Source organism: Rhinopithecus roxellana, chromosome 12, assembly GCF_007565055.1.
Source record: "Rhinopithecus roxellana isolate Shanxi Qingling chromosome 12, ASM756505v1, whole genome shotgun sequence".
NCBI classification, from domain to species: Eukaryota; Metazoa; Chordata; class Mammalia; order Primates; family Cercopithecidae; genus Rhinopithecus; species Rhinopithecus roxellana.
This window is the reverse complement of record NC_044560.1, coordinates 112,500,210-112,522,740: the sequence shown is the minus strand read 5'-3', so window position 1 is coordinate 112,522,740 and position 22,531 is coordinate 112,500,210. Positions and strand designations below refer to the sequence as shown.

At 42.8% G+C, this 22,531-nt stretch overlaps 1 protein-coding gene across 1 annotated transcript; it reads right to left on the bottom strand.

The window, feature by feature from the left end:
* Positions 1-7,127: 7,127 nt before the first annotated feature.
* Positions 7,128-22,531, bottom strand: ZNF599 (zinc finger protein 599). The gene is made up of 4 exons (XM_010369364.2): positions 22,148-22,531; positions 18,763-18,889; positions 16,664-16,759; positions 7,128-9,601 (listed from the first exon to the last, which is right to left on the bottom strand). Exons 1-4 carry the CDS (start codon positions 22,163-22,165, stop codon positions 8,076-8,078), a joined length of 1,767 nt encoding a protein of 588 aa, XP_010367666.1. The 5' UTR covers positions 22,166-22,531; the 3' UTR covers positions 7,128-8,075.

Genomic DNA, 22,531 nt, shown 5'->3' with positions numbered 1-22,531 from the left:
CAGGGCCTTCAAGGGTTAAAACCTAATTAATAAAAAAGCAGTTACCCCAACTGCTTTTCTATTTGATATCCCAATCTTGCCTGTTAAACCTGGGGGATAAAAAAGGTAAAGTGCCTCATGGTGCATTACTACAACCTTAACAATGTGTTCCCACCAATTAGGGTCCCCATATAAAATAGCTAATATTAATAAAATCACTGATTCTATTAAATCAATAACCAGCTCTTATAGATTTGGAGAGTGTGTTCTGTTCCAGGCCTATTTCAATAGCCTTTCAACTACAGTTCACCTTCATTTCTGAAGGGACATAATACTCCTGTTTCAGGTTGCCTGTGGGGTACTTCAGCAGCTCTGCCATCACACACATTCTTTGCAAGACAGATGATAGCTGCATCCATTTTTCTCCAGGAGCACAGGGCGGAAGGCTGGATTGAGGGTGCTTATTTCCCTTGGACTCAATGACCATAGAGACTGTCCCATGGTTCAGGCAGCTACTCATCTGCTATGGCACCCATTTGAGCCTAGACTTCCACAAAGAAAAACACTTCTGTTAAGTGCACTGCACATCGTTCTGGTAACTATTGGTCTCCTTACTGCTGGTTGGGATGATTCACTGGTTTTCAATTCAGAGGTCTAAACTCCCCAAATAAGCTTCAACCAAACACGGCAAATGCTGAGTTGCACATCAACCTGAGAGGGTACCCATTTAAAAAGGACACCCAAATTCCACATCTCAGATGATTTCACCCTTGCCCAGAAGCTCACTGCTGGAGATGACATTGTCCCAGCCCAAGTCTTTGCCATTGTAGATGACTTTACCTCTTGTGCCAGGGACAACTTCACTCCAGATGTGAAAACCTCTGTCCCCGTGGTGCCTATGGAGTGCCTCTCCTAAGGCATGCATTAAACATGGGATATTTATGCTTTTCTCCCTTGGATGTTAAAGGTTCTACTATGTTTCTGAACTTGCTGTCTGTCTAACCTATGATTCTGGTATATTCCTTGCTCTCTGCCAAAATGTACACCCTACACTTCCATGTCTAACCGTAAATCTAGTAGAGGTTACTACTATCTATGCCATTCTAAAAATTAGTGGAAATTATTACTTTCCTCAGGAGGCATCTGCCTCAAATCAGTCAACCCCTTCTCCCCCTAGAAAGAGTACAGTTTACTCCCCGATGCCTTTTCCTACTCTCACCCTGTATCTCCTACTATGATCACTCTTTCCCCTTGATCACACACAAATACCACTAACTTTTACATATACCTTACTATCATTTCATACCCTCCAACATTACAACTGCCAAACCTGTCACTTTGACCTGAATGTGTTTCTAATGCACTTAAAACACTACCAAGACATTGCTAGTGACCCTAAAGATTTCAGAACTACTGTCTTGGATAATACCATATAAATAAATAAATAAACTCCCAAAGCGCCATTTGCTTAAATCCACCACCTGCCTTCATCCTCACCAGGGATGACTACATGTTATGACCAAGTCAACCTATTTGTGCCCAGGAGCCAGCCACCAGTGGCCAATTCCCTACCCTGAGGCTTTCACCCTCCTTACAATGATATTCTCATGGGTACAGCATACTCTGAATAATGGCACATTTGGGTTTTTTGGTGCTTCGAAATCACAGGCACAGCACCTTATGTATTTTTCCTTGCCAATCACCCTGTGTGTTTTCCCTGATAAAATCTGGTAAACAGTGGTTACACTGGGGATTGCCATGGTTCAAAGACACAAGGCAAAATGGGCAGTGTTTATCCCTATCTTAATAGGACTTGCCATAGGCACAGGACCCACCACTGCTGACACCAGTACAGCAGCCTTTGTCGAATAAGATCAAATCATAACTGCCAAGCAGCATCATTAGGTGGCCCTTTCAGATCATATTCAAAGGCTGTACAAAGTACTGTCCTTAATACAACAAGCCTATGAGTCTCTAGCTCAAATGGCAATAGATAACAGGCTGGCTCTTGACTATCAGCCAGGGAAGAAGGAGTTTGTGCCATTCAGGATACCTCCTACCATATGTACATTAATAACTCTGGACAGGTACAGGCCAACTATGAGGAATAGGTCAAGAGGTAAGGGTTTTTCATGACTTAGCCAAATATTCCAACAGATTCCCTTAATCCAAGGGTGCCTGGCCCGTTCTCTTGGCTTTCTTCCACAAAGTAGGATGCCTTGTTACAAACTGGATACCAAACCCTCATCATATGCCCAATAGGACTGTTCTGAACTGTTACTTTTATTAAAGTTTACCTTCAGTGGCTAAGTCATGCTGTCCCGGGCACCTTTAACATCTCTGCAACCCACGTGGCAAGTGTTATCCATCTGATTAATATTGTAATGATTAGTTCTGATTAGTATTGTAATGATTAGTTCTGATGAGTATTGTTCTGATTAGTATTGAGGCACCACAGGGCAAACTGTAATGTAAATTTTAAAGTACTGTACTTTCCTGCTGCCTTGGTATTCCCACAGGCTGTGAGCCCCCAGCCAGCTATACCAGTGTGATTAGGCTGGCCCTGTCACAAGTTCTGTTGTGCTGTTTGTGTACTCCATCCTGGCTGCCAATAAAGGCACTTCCCCATAGGTCTTCATTCTCTTGGCTCCCTAACAGCTCAGTTGAGCCAGCCTCCTTGATGCTGTCTGTGCCCCCTTGGTTCCCTTGGTGTGCAATGACTGTCTCTCTAGGACCTGTTAGTATAATAAACTTTGTTCTTCGACAAGTCTCTCACGTGTTTCCTCCTTTGCCTACAGTCCTATGAGCACACAATTTAAATAGTTCTAACAACACAGGAATCATGCAAAATATTCAATCCAAAGGCAGAAGTGGGGTCAGGGGAGAAAATAAAGAGTACAGATTAAACAAAGAGAAAAACCAATAGCAAAATGATAAGTTGAAACCCAGCAATCACACTAAATTAAATGAGCTAATTAAAAGGCAGAGATTTTCAAAGTAGATAAAATGCAAGATCCAATAATGTTTCATACAAGAAAAACATTTTCAATATAATGACAAAAATTGTTTAAAACTGAAAGGACATGGTTGGATTGGGCATGGTGGCTCATGCCTGTAATTCCAGCACTTTGGGAGGCCAAGACAGGTGGATCACCTGAGGTCGGGAGTTCAAGACCAGCCTGACCAACATGGAGCAACCTTATCTCTGCTAAAAATACAAAATTAGCTGGGTGTAGTGGTGGGCACCCGTAATCCCAGCTACTTGGGAGGCTGAGGCAGGAGAATCGCTTGAACCTGGGAGGTGGAGGTTGCAGTGAGCCAAGATTGTGCCATTGCACTCCAGCCTGGGCAACAAAAGCGAAACTCCATCTCAAAAAAAAAAAAAATCAAAGGACACAGACACACCATTGTAATAGTAAGCAAAAGAGCACTAGAGAGGCTGTATTAATATCACACACAGTTAACTTCAGAACAAAGACTATTACCTAAATATTTATATACCTAAAAGAACTTAAAAATGAAGATATGCAAAGAGAAATAGACCAATCCATAATTACAGTAGTTTTCTTTTTTTAAAAAAAGAAAACACCATTCTCTACATAAGTGACAGAACAAGTAGAAAATCAGGACTCAGAAGACATGAGCAACACTCTCAACCATATTGACTTACTTGACATTTATAGAACACTCCACCCAACAAGATCAGAATGCACATTATTTTCAGTAATAATGTGTAAACATTCTTCCAAGATAGACCACATTCTGGATCATAAAACAAACCTCAATAAATAGAAAAGGGTTCAAGTCATGCAATGTATGTTCTCAGACCATAATCAAACTTCATAGATCAAAGAAGAAATCAAAAGGGAAATTAAAAATTATTAGAACTGATTGAAAATTATGTCAGAATTTACGGAATGCTACTAAACCATATTTGGAGTGAAATGTATAGCATTAAAGGCCTATATTAGAAAAAGAATGAAAGGTCTCAAATGAATGACCTCAGCTTTAGAAGGTTGAGAAATTCTGACCCAAGTGTAAAACATACAACTGTTAAATTTTTAGAAAAAAGGAAAAAAAAATATTTTATGTATCTGCTAAAATTGTCCCATGACTTCACATAACAATTAGAATTAAATCAAAATTTCATGGTGCCCTGTCTGTGCATATGGCCTACTACTCCACTCCATCATTAATTTCTATTCTCCCTGTCAAGCCACACTACCATCGAGCTGTATCCTCAAGCTCTTGCCACCCTTGAGGTTTTGGATATGTGGTTCTTTCTTCTGTGCTCCTGCATGCTTCCTGGGTCTGCATATCACCTAACATACTGTACGTTCATTTTCCCATGTGTTTAATGTCCACCTTCCTTCTCTTACAGAGAGTAACACCGCTCCACGGAGAAGTGCATGACCAAGGTCACCCAATGGGTCATGAAAACACCAAATGATCTGAAATCACAGTCTATCATCTAGGCTCTTAGCCACCAGGCTCAAGATTGGTACAGCCACAGCTACAGCATAGGTGGTCACTGTGAGGGAGGATGAGGTCTTCAGCTCTTTCCAATGAGTACAAAACTAAACTGCTGTCTGTATATATGAATGTGAATTCTATATTTGAGAATTCACCTACTGAAATTTTGTTATAACTCTCAAATCAATACTTTGAGGTTTTTGCATTTTTGCAGTCATTTACAGACATGTGCAGAGTGATGAAAAAAATGATTCATCAAGCCTGCATGTCACCAGCTGAGGTCAAAGGTGATGCTTACTTTCTTGTTTTGGCATTCATAATATAGTGTCATTTTCAGTCATGTAGTGCACAATGGCTCACGCCTGTAATCCCAGCACTTTGGGAGGCTGAGGTGGGTGGATCACTTGAGGTCAGGAGTTTGAGACCAACCACGTGGTGAAACCCTGTGTCTACTAAAAATACAAAAATTAGCCAGGTGCAGTCACAGGAGCCCGTAATCCCAGTTACTTGGGAGGCTGAGGCAGCAGAATCGCTTGAAACTGGGAGGCAGAGGTTGCAGTGAGCCAAGATCACACTGTTGCATTCAGCCTGGGCAAGAAGAGTGAAACTCTTGTTTCAAAAAAAAAAAAAGATTCATTCTTTTTTATACGCTGTTGTCTGAGAGTTATACGCTGTTGTCTGAGAGTTATACGCTGTTGTCTGAGAGTTCAATGTTTACAAATCAACAACACAATACAACCAGAAATAGGAGGAAATTCACCTGTCTGTACATGAGGCAGCTCCTAGAATTATAAAAAGGAACATCTATAATGCATGATGAAGTTATAGAAAACATGAAAAAAAGGCTAAATTTATGGGTGAATCAGATGATGACCAATAAAAAATAGAGGACAGCATTATTGTGACGCTTAAAGCCAAAGAAATTTATGGTCATGACACCTAAGTAAGGAAAATGCTAACCCTGCTCAGCTAGTGCTGGCTACTCACACATTTCAAAAGGCACAACATAAAAGGTACTAAACTTGCAGGCAAATTCTTCTGAGAGCTGTAGAAGAATTTAAATAATACCCACTAAATGTTATCCAGGAAAAGGGTTATGAGAAAAGGCAGGTTTCAACACTGCTGAGAGTGGCTTGTTTTAGAAGGCAATGAATCTATATAGCACAAATGGCCTCCAAAGTCCCTTACTTTAAATCATTCAAAGATCCTGCAACCTTGCTACTGTGCATCAGTACCAATTGTAACTATAAGTGCAAACCACTAATGGTGTACAGAACCCCAAATCCATAGGATCTTAAAGAGAAAAACCTGAGCCATATTCCAGTCCACTGTAGGTGGAAAGAAAAGCATGGGTGACTTCAGAAATATTCTGGGATTGGCTTTACAACTGCTTCATCCAAGAAGTTGAATGCTATCTCCAAGGCAAAAACTTTGCCTTCGAAGTTTAGTTAATTTGAAATAATGCTCCAGTTCATTGCCATAAAGAACCTGAAAATTCCCACTGCTACCTAGATATTCTTTTTATGGCCACAAACACATCTGTCATACAACCCTTCAATTAGAGCATACTTAAAAGCTTTCAAGGTGCACAACATGAAGCACCTTTATAGCAAGGCTTGTGAGGCTCTCAACACCAACAAGGAAACCACGATTTTGGACTACTGGAAGCCAGTCACTGTAAGCAATGTTATTGAGGCATCAAAGTCAGTGATGATTAAAGGTTGTGATGAAGGTCAGCCTAAGATTCCAAGAATTGTCCTCACAGCAGCAAAAATATCAAACTGAAATCCTGCCTTGGAAACATTTTCAATTACATGGAAGACTATGACCCTATACTCGAATGTAGCCTCAAATTTCAGCCCCTAACCTCCACTGCACTCCTTTATACTGGGACACTCAGGTGGGGCTGGGCACAGTGGTTCATGCCTGTAATCCCAACACTTTGGAGGCTGAGGAAGGAGGATCACTTGAGTCCAGGAGTTTGAGACCACCCTGTGCAATATAGTGAGACCCCACCTCTACAAAAAACAAATGAGCTGGGCATTATGGTACATACCTGTGATCCCAGCTACTCGGGAAGCTCAGGTGGGAGGATTGCTTCAGCCCAGGAGGCAAGGCTGCAGTCAGCTGTGATCACTCCACTGCACTCTAGCCTGGGCAACAGAGTGAGACCCTGTCTCAAAAAAAGATAAAAACACTTTAGGCGAAAAGCCAGACAAGGCTGATGCAATTTTTCATGCCAGTTCAGGAGGGAAAACTGCTGATGCTGTCAACAAGTGGTAAAAGTCAAACTCCTGAAGTAAAATTGCCAGATGTTGATATGGCACCCTCAGAAACGCCTTCCTCTTCTGCAGAGTAAGTTGCATCAACCTCTTCCTTAGTTTTCTGGGGGTAAGTCAAAGTCAAGAAGTTTAACCATACAGTGTGCTGTCCCATCTTGCAGCTCCATCAAAAGTACAATTTTAATCTTTTTTTTAATCTTTAATGTTTTTCCCCCAGGACTATCTTTATTGGCATGACTGTACTGTATCGTATAGGTGTTCACAGTACCATTTACTGTATGAGTACTGTACAGTTTACTGTGTTTATTGTATATGAATACTGTATATGTGTACTGTGTGTACATAAGAGGTAAAGCAGTATAATAATATACTGAGTACATTACACAAACATGCTATAATTAAAATATTTTTATTATAAAGAGTAGTAATTATAATTATTCAAGAAACACTGATAAGGTGTCTTTAAACAGACAAACACCCATAGAAGAAAGTTATATGTTGACTGGTTGATAAAAATATTTGGATCCAAGGCTCATAGAAGCTAACCCTGTATTTCCCCTAGCAACAATCATTCAGCATTCACTAATTCAGTGTGCACAGAAAATTCACAGAACCTAACTACCACGAGTAACAATTCACTGCATATATATATATATGAATGTGTGTACATGTGCACATGTGTTACGTATTTCATGACTCAAGCCTTTATATTTCTCACAAAGACTTACACTCCCTCAAGGGTAGAGATGACAGTTTTGGAACAATGAATATTTCTAATAAATGTTGGCAGAGCTGCCCTCAATGGTCCAATTCTCCTTAGAGATATATGTATGTAAGACATACAAAGGGGATGAGACTTTTTCAATGTCTTATTCCCTGTTCCATCCCCCAACCCGCCAAATGACAAACTGTCATAAACAGGGAAATTGAAAACAAGTTATGCACGTCTTTTTCTTTTCTCTTCTAGATTGTTTCCTCCATCTCTCATTATTTTAAAATATGCTTGAGATGGATTTATAGTATTAATAAGAGGAAAGTTGTTGCTGACATTTTACCTAAATGCATGTTAACCACCAGGTCTCTCCTCTCGATTATTCTCAGGTACACTGTAAGGCTCTAAACTGGGTCAATCTTTAATATAATTCTTTGAATGATAAGTGATTACCTGCCACAAAAAGATTTCACAGGGACAATTTTGTTTCTTGTTAGTATAAATTCTCAGATACTAAGACATTTCTCTGGCCACAAGATTTCCCTCAATAGTTATATTCAAAAGGAAAGGTATGTCACCACTGAGTTCACTAAAGGCGAACACACTTGTAAAAGTCCTTCCTGTATCTTTTAAACTCTGGTATGAATCTTTCGATGGTGAGTGAACGATGAACTGTGGCTGAAGGTCTTTCCACACTCATTGCATTCAAAGGGTTTCTCTCCAGTGTGAGTTCTCATGTGCTGAGTTAAAGCAAAGTTGTCACAGAAGGCTTTCTCACATTCTTTGCATTCAAAGGGTTTTTCTCCAGTGTGGATCCTATTATGCCGAACAAAATTTGCAGGCTGGGTAAAAGCCTTCCCACATTCTCTACAAACATAGGGCTTCTCTCCAGTGTGAATCCTCATGTGTCGAGTGAAGGAAGAGCTATAGTAAAAGGCTTTTGCACATTCTTTGCACTCCAAGGTTTTTTGTCCACTGTGGGTCCTGTTGTGTCGAATAAAAACAGAGTGGTGTGTAAAGGCCTTTCCACATTTACTGCACTCATAAGGCTTCTCACCAGTGTGAATCCTCATGTGTTGAATTAAGGAAGAGCTGTCACAAAAGGCCTTCCCACATTCTTTGCACTCAAAGGGCTTCTCTCCGGTGTGGGTCCTCTTATGTCGGATGAAAGTGGAGCGATGAGTAAAGGCCTTTCCACATTCACCGCACTCATAGGGTTTCTCTCCAGTGTGAATCCTCATGTGCTGAGTAAAGGATGAGTTGAGGCAAAAGGCTTTTCCACATTCTTTACATAAAAATGGTTTTTCTCCCGTGTGGGTCATATTGTGCTGGATAAATGTGGAGCGGTGCGTGAAGGCCTTTCCACATTCACTGCACTCATAGAGTTTCTTTCTAGTATGAATCCTCATGTGTTGAGCAAATGAGGAGCTGTAGTAAAAAGCTTTCCCACATTCTTTGCATAAAAAGGGTTTTTCTCGAGTGTGAGTCATATTATGCTGGATAAAAGAAGAGCGGTGGGTGAATGCTTTGTCACATTCTTTGCACTCATAGGGCTTATCTCCAGTGTGAATACGCTGGTGCTCTGTGAGGTGAAACCTGCGTTTGAAGGCTTTCCCACACTCAATACACTCATATGGCTTTTCCCCAGTATGAAGCCTCATATGTCGAATGACATCAGCCATATAACGACAGGCTTTCCCACACTCATTGCACTCATAGGGCTTCACTCCAGCATGAATCTGTTGATGCCGAACAAGGGCCCACTTCTTGCTAAAGCCTTTCCCACATTCCATGCATGTGTAAGGGTTATTCCTTGCATCAATTATGGGGTCTTTTCCTGGTCGTTGAGAGTCATGTTCATGGAGAGCATCTTGTGGAGTGACTCGTTCCTGTAAAACCCTTAAGCCCAGACTATCATCTGGCTCCAAATCATCATGTTTATAGCTCAACTTTTCAGGGCATATCTCTTTGTGCGGGTTTGTTCCTGTCCTCAAGTTCCCTTCCTGAATTTCTATTAGCTTTTCCTCATCTCTAGCTTGCCCAAACCTGGAATCTCTTGAGGATCTCTGTGCCAGAAGTTCCTGGAAAGAGGATTCCTCAGAGAAGGCCAGTTGAGAAACAGTAGGCTCTGTAGTCTTGGGTTTTGCTTTTTCACCTGAAGGAAATCCAATATAAAAAAATCAACATTAGTGATGTCAACATAGAACAAACAAAATCACCACTTTAGCAGAAGAATGAAGGTAACAACAGTGTCTCTGATGTCTACTGCATTTTTTTTTTTTTTTGAGTCTTGTTCTGTCACTCAGGCTCGAGTGCTGTGGCACGATCTTGGCTCACTGCAAGCTCTGCCTCACGGGTTCACACCATTCTCCTGCCTCAGCCTCCAGAGTAGCTGGGACTACAGGCGCCGCCACCACACCGAGCTAATGTTTTTGTATTTGTAGTAGAGACGGGGTTTCACCATGTTAGCCAGGATGGTCTCGATCTCCCGACCTCGTGATCCGCCCACCTCGGCCTCCCAAAGTGCTGGGATTACAGGCGTGAGCCACCGCACCTGGCCGCCTACTGCATTTTTACATCTCTCAAAACCAGGCTTGCAAATTCTTTCCTAATTCTTGGACTCTTGAGATCTTTAAAAGGAAACCCAAAGGAAAAGCAAGGGCAGAGGACAGAGAATCTGGAATGGAGACAGCTCCTCACTCTCCCAAATGAGGGAGAGTGGGTAGACTAATAATTACAATGTGTGTGATGAATGTGCTCTGACAGAGGCAGTCTCATGGCGCTATGACAATGCAGGGAAGGTACACTTAACATGGCCCAGAAGAGAGACAGAGAGGGATCAGAGGATGTCTTGGATCACAGCACCAAGAAAAGGTGCTATGTGAGCTTTCTTTAAAAAGAAGAGTAGGAGTTCCCAGATAGAGGAATTAGGAGGGAAACTTTGGCAGATGAAAACAGAATGTACAAGGGTTGAAAGTCTTGAGAGAATGCTGATTGCTGAGTAATGTAAATGGAATGAGATGATGGAGATGAGGATGGAAAGGCAGGCAGAGACAGAGAAGAAACATATTCTCAGGATTCTTGCCTGTAAAAGTGAGGAGGGTGAGAAGCATCTGGATGAACATAATGAGTCCACAATGTCTGAATAAAGACTAAATGAACATGCAGAAAATAGCTAAGATCTACATGAAGAAAATTATAAAACTTAACACACTAAAGATCTATATGAAAAGAGATTAATCAATATAAAGTTGTCAGTTCTCCCTAAATTCACTTCTAAATTCAATATAACATCAGATAAAATCTCAATAGGGTTTTTCATAGATATTGACAAGCTGACTGTGGATAGAGACCAGTCAGCTACTACAGAGACTAGGATAACTCTGAAGAATAAAGCAGGGGACTTATCCTATGAGGAATTAGTATTATGATGAAACTATATGCATTCAGGCAGTGTGGTTAGGCATAGATATAAGACAAACAGTGAAAGGGAAAAATGAAATAGAGAACTCAGAAATGTATATATGTAACTTTGATATATGATAGAAGCAGCAGAGAAGACCATTGGGAAAAGGAGGAACCATTCAATAAATGGATTTAGAAAAATTATTTGCCACATGGAGAAAAATGAAATAATATTCCTACCTCACACCACATACAGAATTACCTCCAGAGTGATTAAGATCCAACTGTCAGAAGCTGAACATTAAACACAAAATAAAAATGAATATCTTTTGAGAAAGATTTCTACAACAAGATATAAAAGCATTAATCATAAATGAAGAGTAATTTGACTAGAGTAAATATAATAAACAAAAAAGCAAACAAACAAAAAAGGTAACATTAGTATCAGATAGCAAAGACCTAAGAAAATGAGGCAAAGAGTGGCATCACAAGATAAAGAGAAGACCATGGAACCAGGAAGAAAAAATCATCTTAAATCTGTATGCACCAAACACCAGAGCCTCAAAATACATGAACCAAAAACTGAGTTGAAAGGAGAAATAAACTCACACTTACGGTTGGGAACTTCACTCTACCCCAAAATGAAAAATGAACATATTATGCACTGATATTCCACAGAAGATATACATTGACCAATCAACATGTGTTCACCTTTCTTGGTAATGGGGGAAAAACAAATTAGGACCACAATAAGATGCCCCATTTTATACTCACTAGGTTGAAAAAACTAAAGGACCTGACAACATCAACTATTGAAGAGTATGTTGTTCTATGAAATCGTTCAGATACGGCAAGGGAAGTGAAATGGGTACAACCGTTTTAGGAAACAACAGAGCATTATCTAGTAAAATTCTTCTTTTGCTTATCTTATAATCCAGAAATGCCAGTCCAAGGAACTTTACTAAGAGAAACTCCTATAGATGTGTCTGAGGACACATATATGAATTTATGGCAGCATTGTTTGTGAGAACAAAAACCAGTAAGCAAACATTTTTAAGCTCTCCCTGAAAATGAATACATTGTGTTATATTCATGCAATTGACTATAGCAGGAAAAAAATGAGTGAACCACAGCTATATGCATCATGAATGTTAGTAACTTACTGTTGAATACGAGTGAAAACCCTAGAAGACAATATAAACCACAATACACTTTTTATAATGTTCAAAAAAAGCAAAATACACACACACAAGAATACAATGTAACAACCTTTTATTTTTTTAGAAGGTTTATCAGTTTTAAATGGCATTATAAAAAGATATATAGATATGTTAAATTTATTTTTCTGACTTTTATTGTGATAAAATACAAAATGTACCATTTTGAGATGAAACAATCTTAAAAAGTAATGGGAAGACAAAGTGGGCAAATATTTTAAATCACTCAAATTACCAAAACTGACAAGCAAAAACAGAATATCTGAATAGCCTATATTTATGGGAAAACCCTGAATCTTCCTACAGAATAAGCAATGGAATAACAAATCTTAAATTGGCCATGTATGCAAGGGAGGCAGCACAGGAATGGGAAAGGAAAGAAACACATCAACAGATGCAGGAAGCAGGTAATGTTCTTGTACTTGGCAAAAATTTGTAGGTGTTCATTACGATCTTTTTAAAGGAGGATGAATAAATATATTAATAAAATGCAATGAAAGAAAATAAAACAAAAAACCAGGACACGCATTGACTAATGACGACAATGTGTCATAAATCACTATTTACCATTTTTCTAATTCTGCACACCTAGGGACAATTATGAAAGTCAGAGGGGGGGCCAGGTGTGGTGGCTCATGCCTGTAATCCCAGCACTTTGGAAGGCCAAGACAGGCGGATCACTGAAGGTTGGGAGTTCAAGACCAGCCTGGCCAACATGGTAAACCTCTTGTAAGAAGAGACACTAGAGAGCTTCCACTGTGTGTGAAGGCACTGAGGGAAGGCCATGTGAGCACAAAGTGAGAAGACAGCCGTCTGCAAGCTGGGAAGACAAACCTTATCAGAACCCAACTATGCTGGTACCTTGCCCTTAGACTTGCAGCCTCTAGACTGAGAGAAAATACATTTCTGCTATATAAGCCATGCAGTCTATAGCATTTTATTACAGCAGCCAGAGCAGACTAACACACTTTTCTAAGACTCACTTTCCTCATCTGAAAAACTGGGATGCTCTCAGTTCCTGCCTACAAGCTATTAGGAGAAAAAGCATATAAAACATTCGTTTGTGGCTGGGTGTGGGGGCTCACACCTGTAATCCCAGTGCTTTGGGAGGCTGAGGCAGGAAGATCACTTGAGGCCAGGAATTACCAGCCTGGCCAACATAGCAAAACCCCATCTCTACCTAAAATACAAAAAAATCAGCCAGGTGTGGTGGTGTATGCCTGTAATCGCAGTTAGGAGGCTGAGGCACAAGAATCACTTGAACCCAGGAGGCAGAGGCTGCAATGAGCTGAGATTGTGCCACTGCACACTAGCCTAGGCGACAGAGTGAGACCCTGTCTCAAAAAAAAACCAAAAACCAAACAAAAGTTCATTTGCGTGACAAAGGGTAAATGTTTGGTAAACTGTAGACCACTGTCTATTATCATTATTATAGTTGAATTTAGCAATCAGGATGGCAACAGTGACCTGGGTAAGAACACATTAAGTGCTGTGGTGCTGAGCAACACCACTGCCAGGCATCAAGGAGTAAAGGGAAAGACACCAACTGCTCAGGGTATGTGGAACAATGAAGGCTCTCATACAGGGCTGGTGGAAATGTGAAATGGTGAGTTACTCTGAAACTGGTGGTTTCGATTAAAGCTAATCCTATGCCCACACTTGATCTGGCCAGTCTACTTGTATGTATATTCCCCACAGAAATATGGGTTTATATCCAACAAAAAATAAAATCAAGAATATTCGTAAGAGTAGTCTTCATAATATTCCAAAAATGGAGACCAAGTCAAATGTCCATCAATAGGAAAATGGGTATATGTAGTCTATTCATTCAATGATGGTAATGAACTAACTCCAACTATATGCAACCACATGAATGAATCTGAGTCATAAAGATTATTGAAGGAAGTCAGGACAGAGTATATACTGGGAGATTCTACATATATGCCTTCAAAACTAATGTATGGTGATAGAGTGTAAACACGGGCTACTTTTGTAGAAGGGGATACTGACAAAGAATGAGCACAAGGAGCCTGTTAAGTGCTGAAAACACTGTATTTCTTGAACTGTGAGGTGGTTTCTCTGACTTGTACATATATAAAATTTTATAGAAATGAAACTTTATGATTTGTACACTTATTATGTATAAATTGCACCTCAGTACAAAAATAAGGGAAAAAATAAAGGAAGGTCTTGTGTAGATGTCTCTTCAAAGAATGAGAAGACTCCTCCAACAAGCTTGGCTGTTCAGGTGAAATAGAGTCAGCAATATTTAGATGCTGCTGGAGACGTAAGAGCATTAAAAAAAAAAGTTTCCCCCAGGTATCAGAAACATCATCATTTTTTAAAATGTTGAGTACAGAAGGGATGAAAATATAGAAGAGGTAGGAAATAAGTGAAGAAGCATGTTCCCTGATGCAGCAGAGAGATTCATGTATGGCTTCTCATGATCCCCAAGTCATGGTGTTCACACCCTTTTGTAGTCCCCCTGTAAGAATGCTGGCAGGACCTCGATTTGCTTCTAAAGAATAGAATATGGCAAAGATGATGGAATGTATATGATAAAATATATGTAATTTTATAAGACTGGAGCATCAGTTTTGCTGGAGTCTCACATAGTGGCTTGATTTGAAGAAGTGAGCTGACTGTGATGAGCTATGAGCTGCCTATGACAGTCCTGAGAGGACCCAGTTAAGCTGTGCCCGGACTCCCAATCCACAGGTGGGAGATAATAAATGAGTGATGTTTCCAGCTGCAGGGTTTGTGGTAATATTGTTACATATGAATAGCAGTAGACGGCTAATACACCTGAGAAGGCAGAAAGTGTAATCTAGATTCTGCTGGAGAAATTAGCCATGGCTAGGATGAGAACTCTTCCACAGAAGTGAGAAGGAAGTTGCAGGATGAGTCAGATGCACGTGAATCAGTAAGTGTCAAAAGCAAGAAAATCAAGTGTGCAGGCTTTATTCATAAAGTAGGTCAGATGCTCTGACATCAGTGGTAAGGGAGGCGGTGATACACAGAATATGTGAGTGGATGCAGATATAGCACACAGGGCTGACCAGAGGCACAGAGCACATGTGGGGAAAACAGTGAGGAATATGGTGGCATTATGCAGGAGAGAGATAATCACTTGGCCTGGAGTACTAATGCTGGAGCTGATGGAACTGGTGAAGGTGAGGGATTCAGGAGACACGGATGATGTAAAGCGGTCAAGGTTCAGGGATGGCTGGATATTGGGTATGACGGAGATGGAGGTATTGAGGAGTTGTCCACGTTTGTTTTTAGCCTTCTCTACTCATTGAAAGGGGCATTAGCTGAAAGTGGGGAGGTCATGAGGTCCTTTTGAAGCATGATGAGTATGAGGTGCCTCTGAGACAATTCAAGTGAAGATGTGGAACTGGGGAGAGGGGTGAAAGCTGGCTGAGCAGGCAAGAAGGGCACTAGAGGGGCGAGATGGTGAATCTGCAGTGTCACAAATCCAGCTGCTTGATGGCTCCAACTCCCTTTGGCAGCCCAGATGTGGGACTGACAAAGGCAATCATCACCTTGAGGTTTTAGAAGACAGGAGGGCCAGAAAACAGTAGGGCTAGGGAGTGCTTCTGGGTATCTGATACACAAATGAAAGGATGGATGGATGGATGGATCAAAAAATGACGGGCTGGAGAAGGTGAAAAATGGTGGGATGCAGAGTGTAGTTTGAAATAGTAATCTGCAGGAAAAGAAAGGACTGTCTTCTGAATGCGGAAGAACATCCGAGCTATCACTATTCCTTATGACTAACACTACATGAATATTACTAACAGGTAACTTCTGTTGAGCCACTCTGGGTCAGGCAGTGTGCTAGGCAGTTTCCTGTTATGGAATCACATTCCCAAACAACCCAGTCATGCAGAAACTATCATCACTATCTTTCAAATGTAGGCTAAGTTTATCAGATAAGTGTATGTTCACTATACCCATGGGCTCTTCTCCTTGGGCATAAGAAAGCTAAACCACATTTCCCAGCCTGATACAACATGTATCCTAATACCCAGTTCTTGTCAATGAAATGTGAATGGAAGTGATGTGTGTGTGCAAATGGAAGTGACTACTGCCCACCTCTCCCATTCCTCTTGGCCGGGGCAACCTTAAAGCTGCATATTGACAACAGAATGCATGTGATCCCTAAATAAATACAGGTGCACAGCTTTCCCACTGACCCACACTGGACTATGGCATGGATGAAAAAACAAAACTAAGCTAAGCTAAATCTGTTGAGTCACCAGGATTTTGGAGTTTATTTTTCAGAGAAGGTAATTAATTCAGCCTAACTTATATACCAAAGGCACAGTGACATCACACAACTTCTCCAGAGTCATGAGGCTAGTGAGTGGCAAATCATTAAAGCCTAGAATCTGTCTCGTATTGAGCATATTCCAACCTGAATAAAGGTGAAGAGTGTGTGACGGAGTGGGAAGATGGCAGACCATGGGGTCAAGGGCTCCATGACTGCTCAAGACCACAAAATAGCTGCCCATGGCATTTCAGACACAGTGATGCCTGGGTGGTCTGCAGGCTGCCCTGATACTCGCTGCCAGACTCTCAAAGTCACCAACCTGCACAAGTGCTTTGGGAGAGGCCTCTCTTCACTGTCCACAGGTCCTGTCCATGTTCCAGTAGGTAGATCAGCTCTGGTTTGGGAACAGGATGCCCTGTGCATGGAGAAACAAATGGAGTATGGTATATAGGTAAAGACAAAAAGAAAAGTCTGAGGTGGAAAGGAGAATATACATTTAACATACTGCAACGAAACCCCAGAAGGGGACCTCCCCTGCTTCACCAAAACTATTTCCTAACTAACCTAAGTCAGTAGGATTCAACCACCCTGTGCATCAAAACTACCTAGCAACACCCAGTTCCAAAAACAGAACAAATTAAACCAACTCTCTGAGCAGAAGGACTGAGCACTGGTAGTTTTTAAAGCTCCCCAGGTGATTTTGGTGCCCATGATGGTTGAAAAACACAGGACTACATCGCCTGATGAATGGCATCTATTGATACTCAGTTGTGTAAGGCAGGCCAGTGACTGAAGCGGAACATGGAGGCCTACTGCCCCACAAGGGTACTGGCCAGGGCCCTAGGCTGAGGAGAGAAAGCAGATAGAGAACTGGGTTAGCATGGATTGGCATCGACCAAGCCAGGAGCCAGCAGCACCTCAGGGCTTTTCATTAGGTGAAGTAATAAATTATTTTCAGGGTGAAACTGGCAGGAGGTGGTCTTCCACATGCAGCCACACACATTTTGCCAACTGGGAAGGCTAAAAGACAGAAGACTCTGGAGAGAAGTCAGTGACTGAGGCACCAGGACCCAGAAGCATCAACTGGAAAATCTTGTCCTGGCATGCATCCAGCTGTCACTTAGCAAATGTTCACCATAGGATTACGCACACTTACATGCCACATGCACACTCAGCAAACGTTCTGCCATATGCCTGGCACTGAGCTGGGTGATGAGCAGTGTTAAAGAGGAATCAGGCCTCCCTTCATCTGTTAAGGAATCAAGCACCTGCTCCCACAGGGATGCTGCTCATGTTGGTCCCTCCTCCTGTAATGCTCTTCCCATACATCTCCTTTTCACAGCTAATCACAGTTGTCATAAAATAACACCACATTTACTTCATTAATGACTCATCCCTTGCAGGGACGCAGGGCTGGGAGAGTCCTGTCGACGGTAACCATTTGAACATCTGGATGAAGCGAGACCTTGGGCCTCCATTAATTTCTACTCAGACCAACTTCTGGGCAAACTGGCCATTAAAGGTTTAGGTGGGAGAGCATTTGGTATTTATTAATTTGTTAAATGTAGCAAACACATGTGGAACACTTATTTTGTTTCCAGCTCTATTCTAAGCACTTTACGGGTATTAGTTAACTTGCTGTGACAGGTTACTATAAAAATGGCAAAATCAAAATGGTATCAGGTCCCAGCAAGTTCCTGCTGCCTGCTCGAGGCTGGGAGTTTGAGGCTACTCTTTCTACTGAGGAAGAAATTCACTAACAGCTATGGGAATGTTAAAGATTCACCCCTAAGCCAACACTCAACATTCAAGAGACAGGAAAGAGAAAAGAAAAAAAGAACAGCTTTCTCAGACAGCACACACCCATGCCATTTGAGAATGTGTCTATGCCCCCTTTACATAATCATCTGTAGCAGCAGAGGAGCAAGGCACAGGCCTTAGGAAATAAGGGTTAACTGTGCAGGTGCCAGGGGCCAAATAGACTTTTCAGCTGAGACTGTGTTGCTGAGAAAGATACCAGCAGCACTGAAAACAAGCACCTCCTTAGTACCTGTGTCAATCACCCGCTGCTTGCAGAACCTCCCATTATCCACAGGTCCTGCTAACTGGGCTGTGAGGACATTTGACTTAACCAAGCTGGGCCAATTACCTCTTGCGGCAGTCTAGGATAAGGACATCAGACTGAGGCCAGCTGTGCTAGACAGTGGGATGAAAGTGTTGAGGAGGACTATGTTCCTTACACAACAATCTTTGATGGACACGAAAGGAAACCCAGCAAGAGGAGGTCAGACCACAACGTGCTGAGGCTGCAGGGATCAGGAAAGGGTGGGTCCTGAGGCTTCCGGACCAGCCATGCCTAGAAAGGGTGGAGTCAAAGAGGCTGTGGGTCCCCAACATGGGAGGGTAATGAGGTCTTACCCAGTGAGACCAGGAGCCTGCAGGTCTCCAGCATCACCTCCTGGTACAGGGTCCTCTGGGCCAGGTCCAGGTGCCCCCATTCCTCTCCAGTGAAGGTCACAACCACATCTTCAAATGATACTAATGCCTGGGAAGTCAAACAGAGGTGACAGGTGGCTGTGGAGCTATTAGGTGAAATTACAGCCCATTTCTTCGTTACTGGCAAAGGGTCCAGAGGCCCTGAATCACTGAGCAACTCCTCCACTGAACTCTGTGGAGGAAGATGGTGCCGCTGACAGAATACAAAGATGTGGGAGAGAAAAGCCTCCTATGTTGGAAACCACTGGAAAATGATACAAGACAATGATAATCCCATATGACTGTGAAGAGCAGACAGTAACATCCTAGGATGTTAGAAGAATGGGGAAAAATAAGAATTCAAACAATAATCACAGCAGCAGTAGCTGAGTCTCACTGGTCTGCACTGTTTGCCTGCACCTGAGGGCTTTACATGCTGTGTTCAAGCAAGTAAATGTCTCCAGGTCTGGAATCAGGCTCCTGAAGTTTAGATCCAGCCTCTTGAACCAACCCATGCCAGATGTGTGACCTTGGAGAAGTCTCTTAATTTCTTAGAGCCCCAGTTTCCACATCAATACATTAATAGTTCCCATTTCAACAGACTGTTGTGAGAATTAATGAGAAAATGTTCATAAAGCAAACACTGCAGTGCCCAGCATGTGTTACAATGTGTTTGTCAATTTCAGTAATCATCCTATAGCCAATGATGTAAATGCCATCATCATCTCCATTTCACAGTCAGCAAACTGAGGCTCAGAGTCAAGTCACTCAGAGGTGCATGTCTAATAAGCAGAAGCAGGATTTGAACCCACATCCCTCAGGTCCAGGATCTATGGGTGTAACCCCTGTACTCCTCCATTACCACAGTGAATCCACAGTGACAAGGGCTAAAAATATTTCCTATAATTTTTACAATTATAACAATTTCAGCCACTCCTGAAAATATTTCCATAGATATGGAAGGAAGAGCAGAGCCTTTCTTTGCCTCATAGAAGAGGTACCTGAAGAGGTGCCAACTGCTTAGGGCTTAGGAGGGCTCAAACAAGGTTTCCCTGCCCTCAGGCAGCTGGGACTTGCAGACTCCCTGGAATATCCCACAATGAGCACTAACCTGTTCTTTTTCTTCCTGAGCCACAATTAGCACATTTCCCTTAGGTACCAGGTAACACAAGTGGCCAAGGGCAATGCAGGCTGTGGCTCTAAGAACCTGGGCAGTTGCCTTAAGCACCTTGTCTGTCCTGGGTGAGAATGGGATGTTGGCATGATGACCATCAGATGATCACACAAAATACATGTCAGCAGGTGACAAGCCCTGGTGTCATTCTACGTCTCCTCATGCCTCTGCCTTTGTCCATACAGTTCCCCTTGCCAGGAAGGTTCCTCTAAGACCCCTTCATTCCAATGCCCACCTGCTAGAGAGAGGCCTGCACCTTCCCCTTGCAAAGTATACTAGCTGTCGCCCCAAGGGATCTCCAATCCACTGTGGGTGAAATATTGGTTAAAAATGTAAGCTTTTGGCTGGGCATGTTGACTCATGCCAGTAAGTACTTTGAGAGGCCAAAGTGGGAGGACTGTTTGAGTTCAGGAGTTCAAGGCCAGCCTGGGCAACACAGTGAGCCCCTGTCTCTACAAAAAATTAAAAAATTAGCTGGGTGTGGTGGCACACACCGATAATCCTAGCTACTTGGGAGGCTTAATGGGGAGGATTGCTAGTGAGCTGTGATGGGGCCACTGCACTCCAGCCTGAGCAACAGAGCTAGACCCTCTTTCAAAAAATAAATAAATAAATAATGTAGGCCTTTGTGCTCGATATACTGGATTGTTTCTGTTACTTGTGACCTATGCAACCTTGGGTAGTTAATCTGAGTCTCCGGTTCCTCTTCTGTAAAGAAAGGAAAATGAAAGAATTTTACTCTGAGAAGAAGGGCATTAAATAAGATAATACGCAGAAACTGCCTCTCAGCACATTATCAGTGTGCTCAGTGAAGACCAGCTATTATTTGTTGCTGTTAGTATTTTTCCTGTTTGCTCCGGTAGCACCCTAGGAGAGATCAATGCAGCACACATCCAGGAGAAGGCTTGCAGAGATCTAGGGACAATGTGACAGGGAAAATTGTCCAATGAGCTTGGCAAGTGCAGGAGAGAAGAATGGGAGGGGAAGTGTCCTGGTGGACTGGGCAGTGACTCTGCAGCCATGGTGGGGTGTGGGGTGGGGTTAGGTTAGATTAAATCTAAGTAGGATGGGAGCCCCAGAGGGTAGAATCTCATTCATTAATCACTTATCGACTAAGTGGTACAGGCCCAGAACAGAACAGTTTTGGGGCTAGGGATGGAAAACAGAAGCTCACATTCCGGGGTTAGGGGACAGATCCTCAGCAATAAACAATCAAGATAAAGTCAGAAGACTCTAGAAAACAACACAAGAGTGAGAAGACCACAAAGACTGGGAGAGACTTTACATGATGAAACCAAGGAAGCTCTCTCTGAAGAGACCCTGGAACAAGGTTAGATTGAGGTTAGAGAACAGGCCAGGTGAGGAAAAATGAATAGACAACTCCTGAAGGTGATCAGAGTTATGAGGAGTCAACAGTGTGACATGCTGGAGAGTAACTTGGGGCCTGTTATGTGCTCACATTCCAAGAGACACACATTCACGTACACTGTCATTAATGAATATTGAACTGGATTTGCTTTTTAAATACAAGAGCATGTGTTAAACAGGAGCACGATTCACTGCTGTTAGGCGGCATGCCAGATTCATCTGTAATAAACAGGGCATCTACAAAGACAAATCCAATGAGCGTCTTGTCTTCTAGCCTCCTGCCAAAAATGCTGCTCCCGCCTCACCTCTTGCCCTCGAGGCTCTCATTCCCTCTCCTAGCTTTTGGTAGGGCCAGACTTCCGCTGGAATGATTCCCTAAAACAACAGCAGGACCTGGGAAGTCCTTCTTCAAAGACGGCACCTAGAGTGATGCTCTCGGAGCACTGAAAGGGGACCACGTCACAAGCGTACCCGCTCCAGTTGCCTCCACAGAGAAAATTATTGAGACTCGCATTTTAGACCCGAGGGAATGGAGGCCGAGGGCAGCGAGGCGACAGCTCAAGGTGAGAGCCAGAAACAGGCACCTCTCCTTACAACTCCTGTCCTGGATTCAGGACCCTGGGTAGGAAGTGATTAGACCTGCCCTCTCACTTCACCCTCTCCCGGGATCTCCATATCCTAGGGTATCAAAAGGGAGAAGCGCAGAGTCCCGGAATCCCAGGTATTACAGCGGATGGGTGCGGGCGGTGACCCGAGCGCGCGCGGGCTGCGGAACCCTCCACTCACCAACGCCGGCGCCGCCATGGGCCCAGGGGGTGGGGTGACGCCGTGAGAGTCGGCGAGTCCTGCTGGCTCGGCCGACCCCGGGCTCCGGCTCTGGGCTGCGAGGGACCTCAGTCCTCGCCGCCGTATAAAATGCGCACAAGGTTCGCGGCGCCGCCTCTGCGCGCCGTGGGGACACAGGGCTGGCGCCAAGGCTTCAGGAAGCGTTTTGCAGACACTTGTGGGGGTGAGATCGCGGCTGACATAAAACCGTGTAAGTGGGTCCTATCCTCCTCACTGTTCCTCTCTACTTGGTCTCGAAAAGTGGCCCCTGTCTGGCGTTGCGGCCGGTGTAGCGTCCGTAACAACAGCATCCTCAACCTAACGGCGTCCGAAGACTGGACGCCG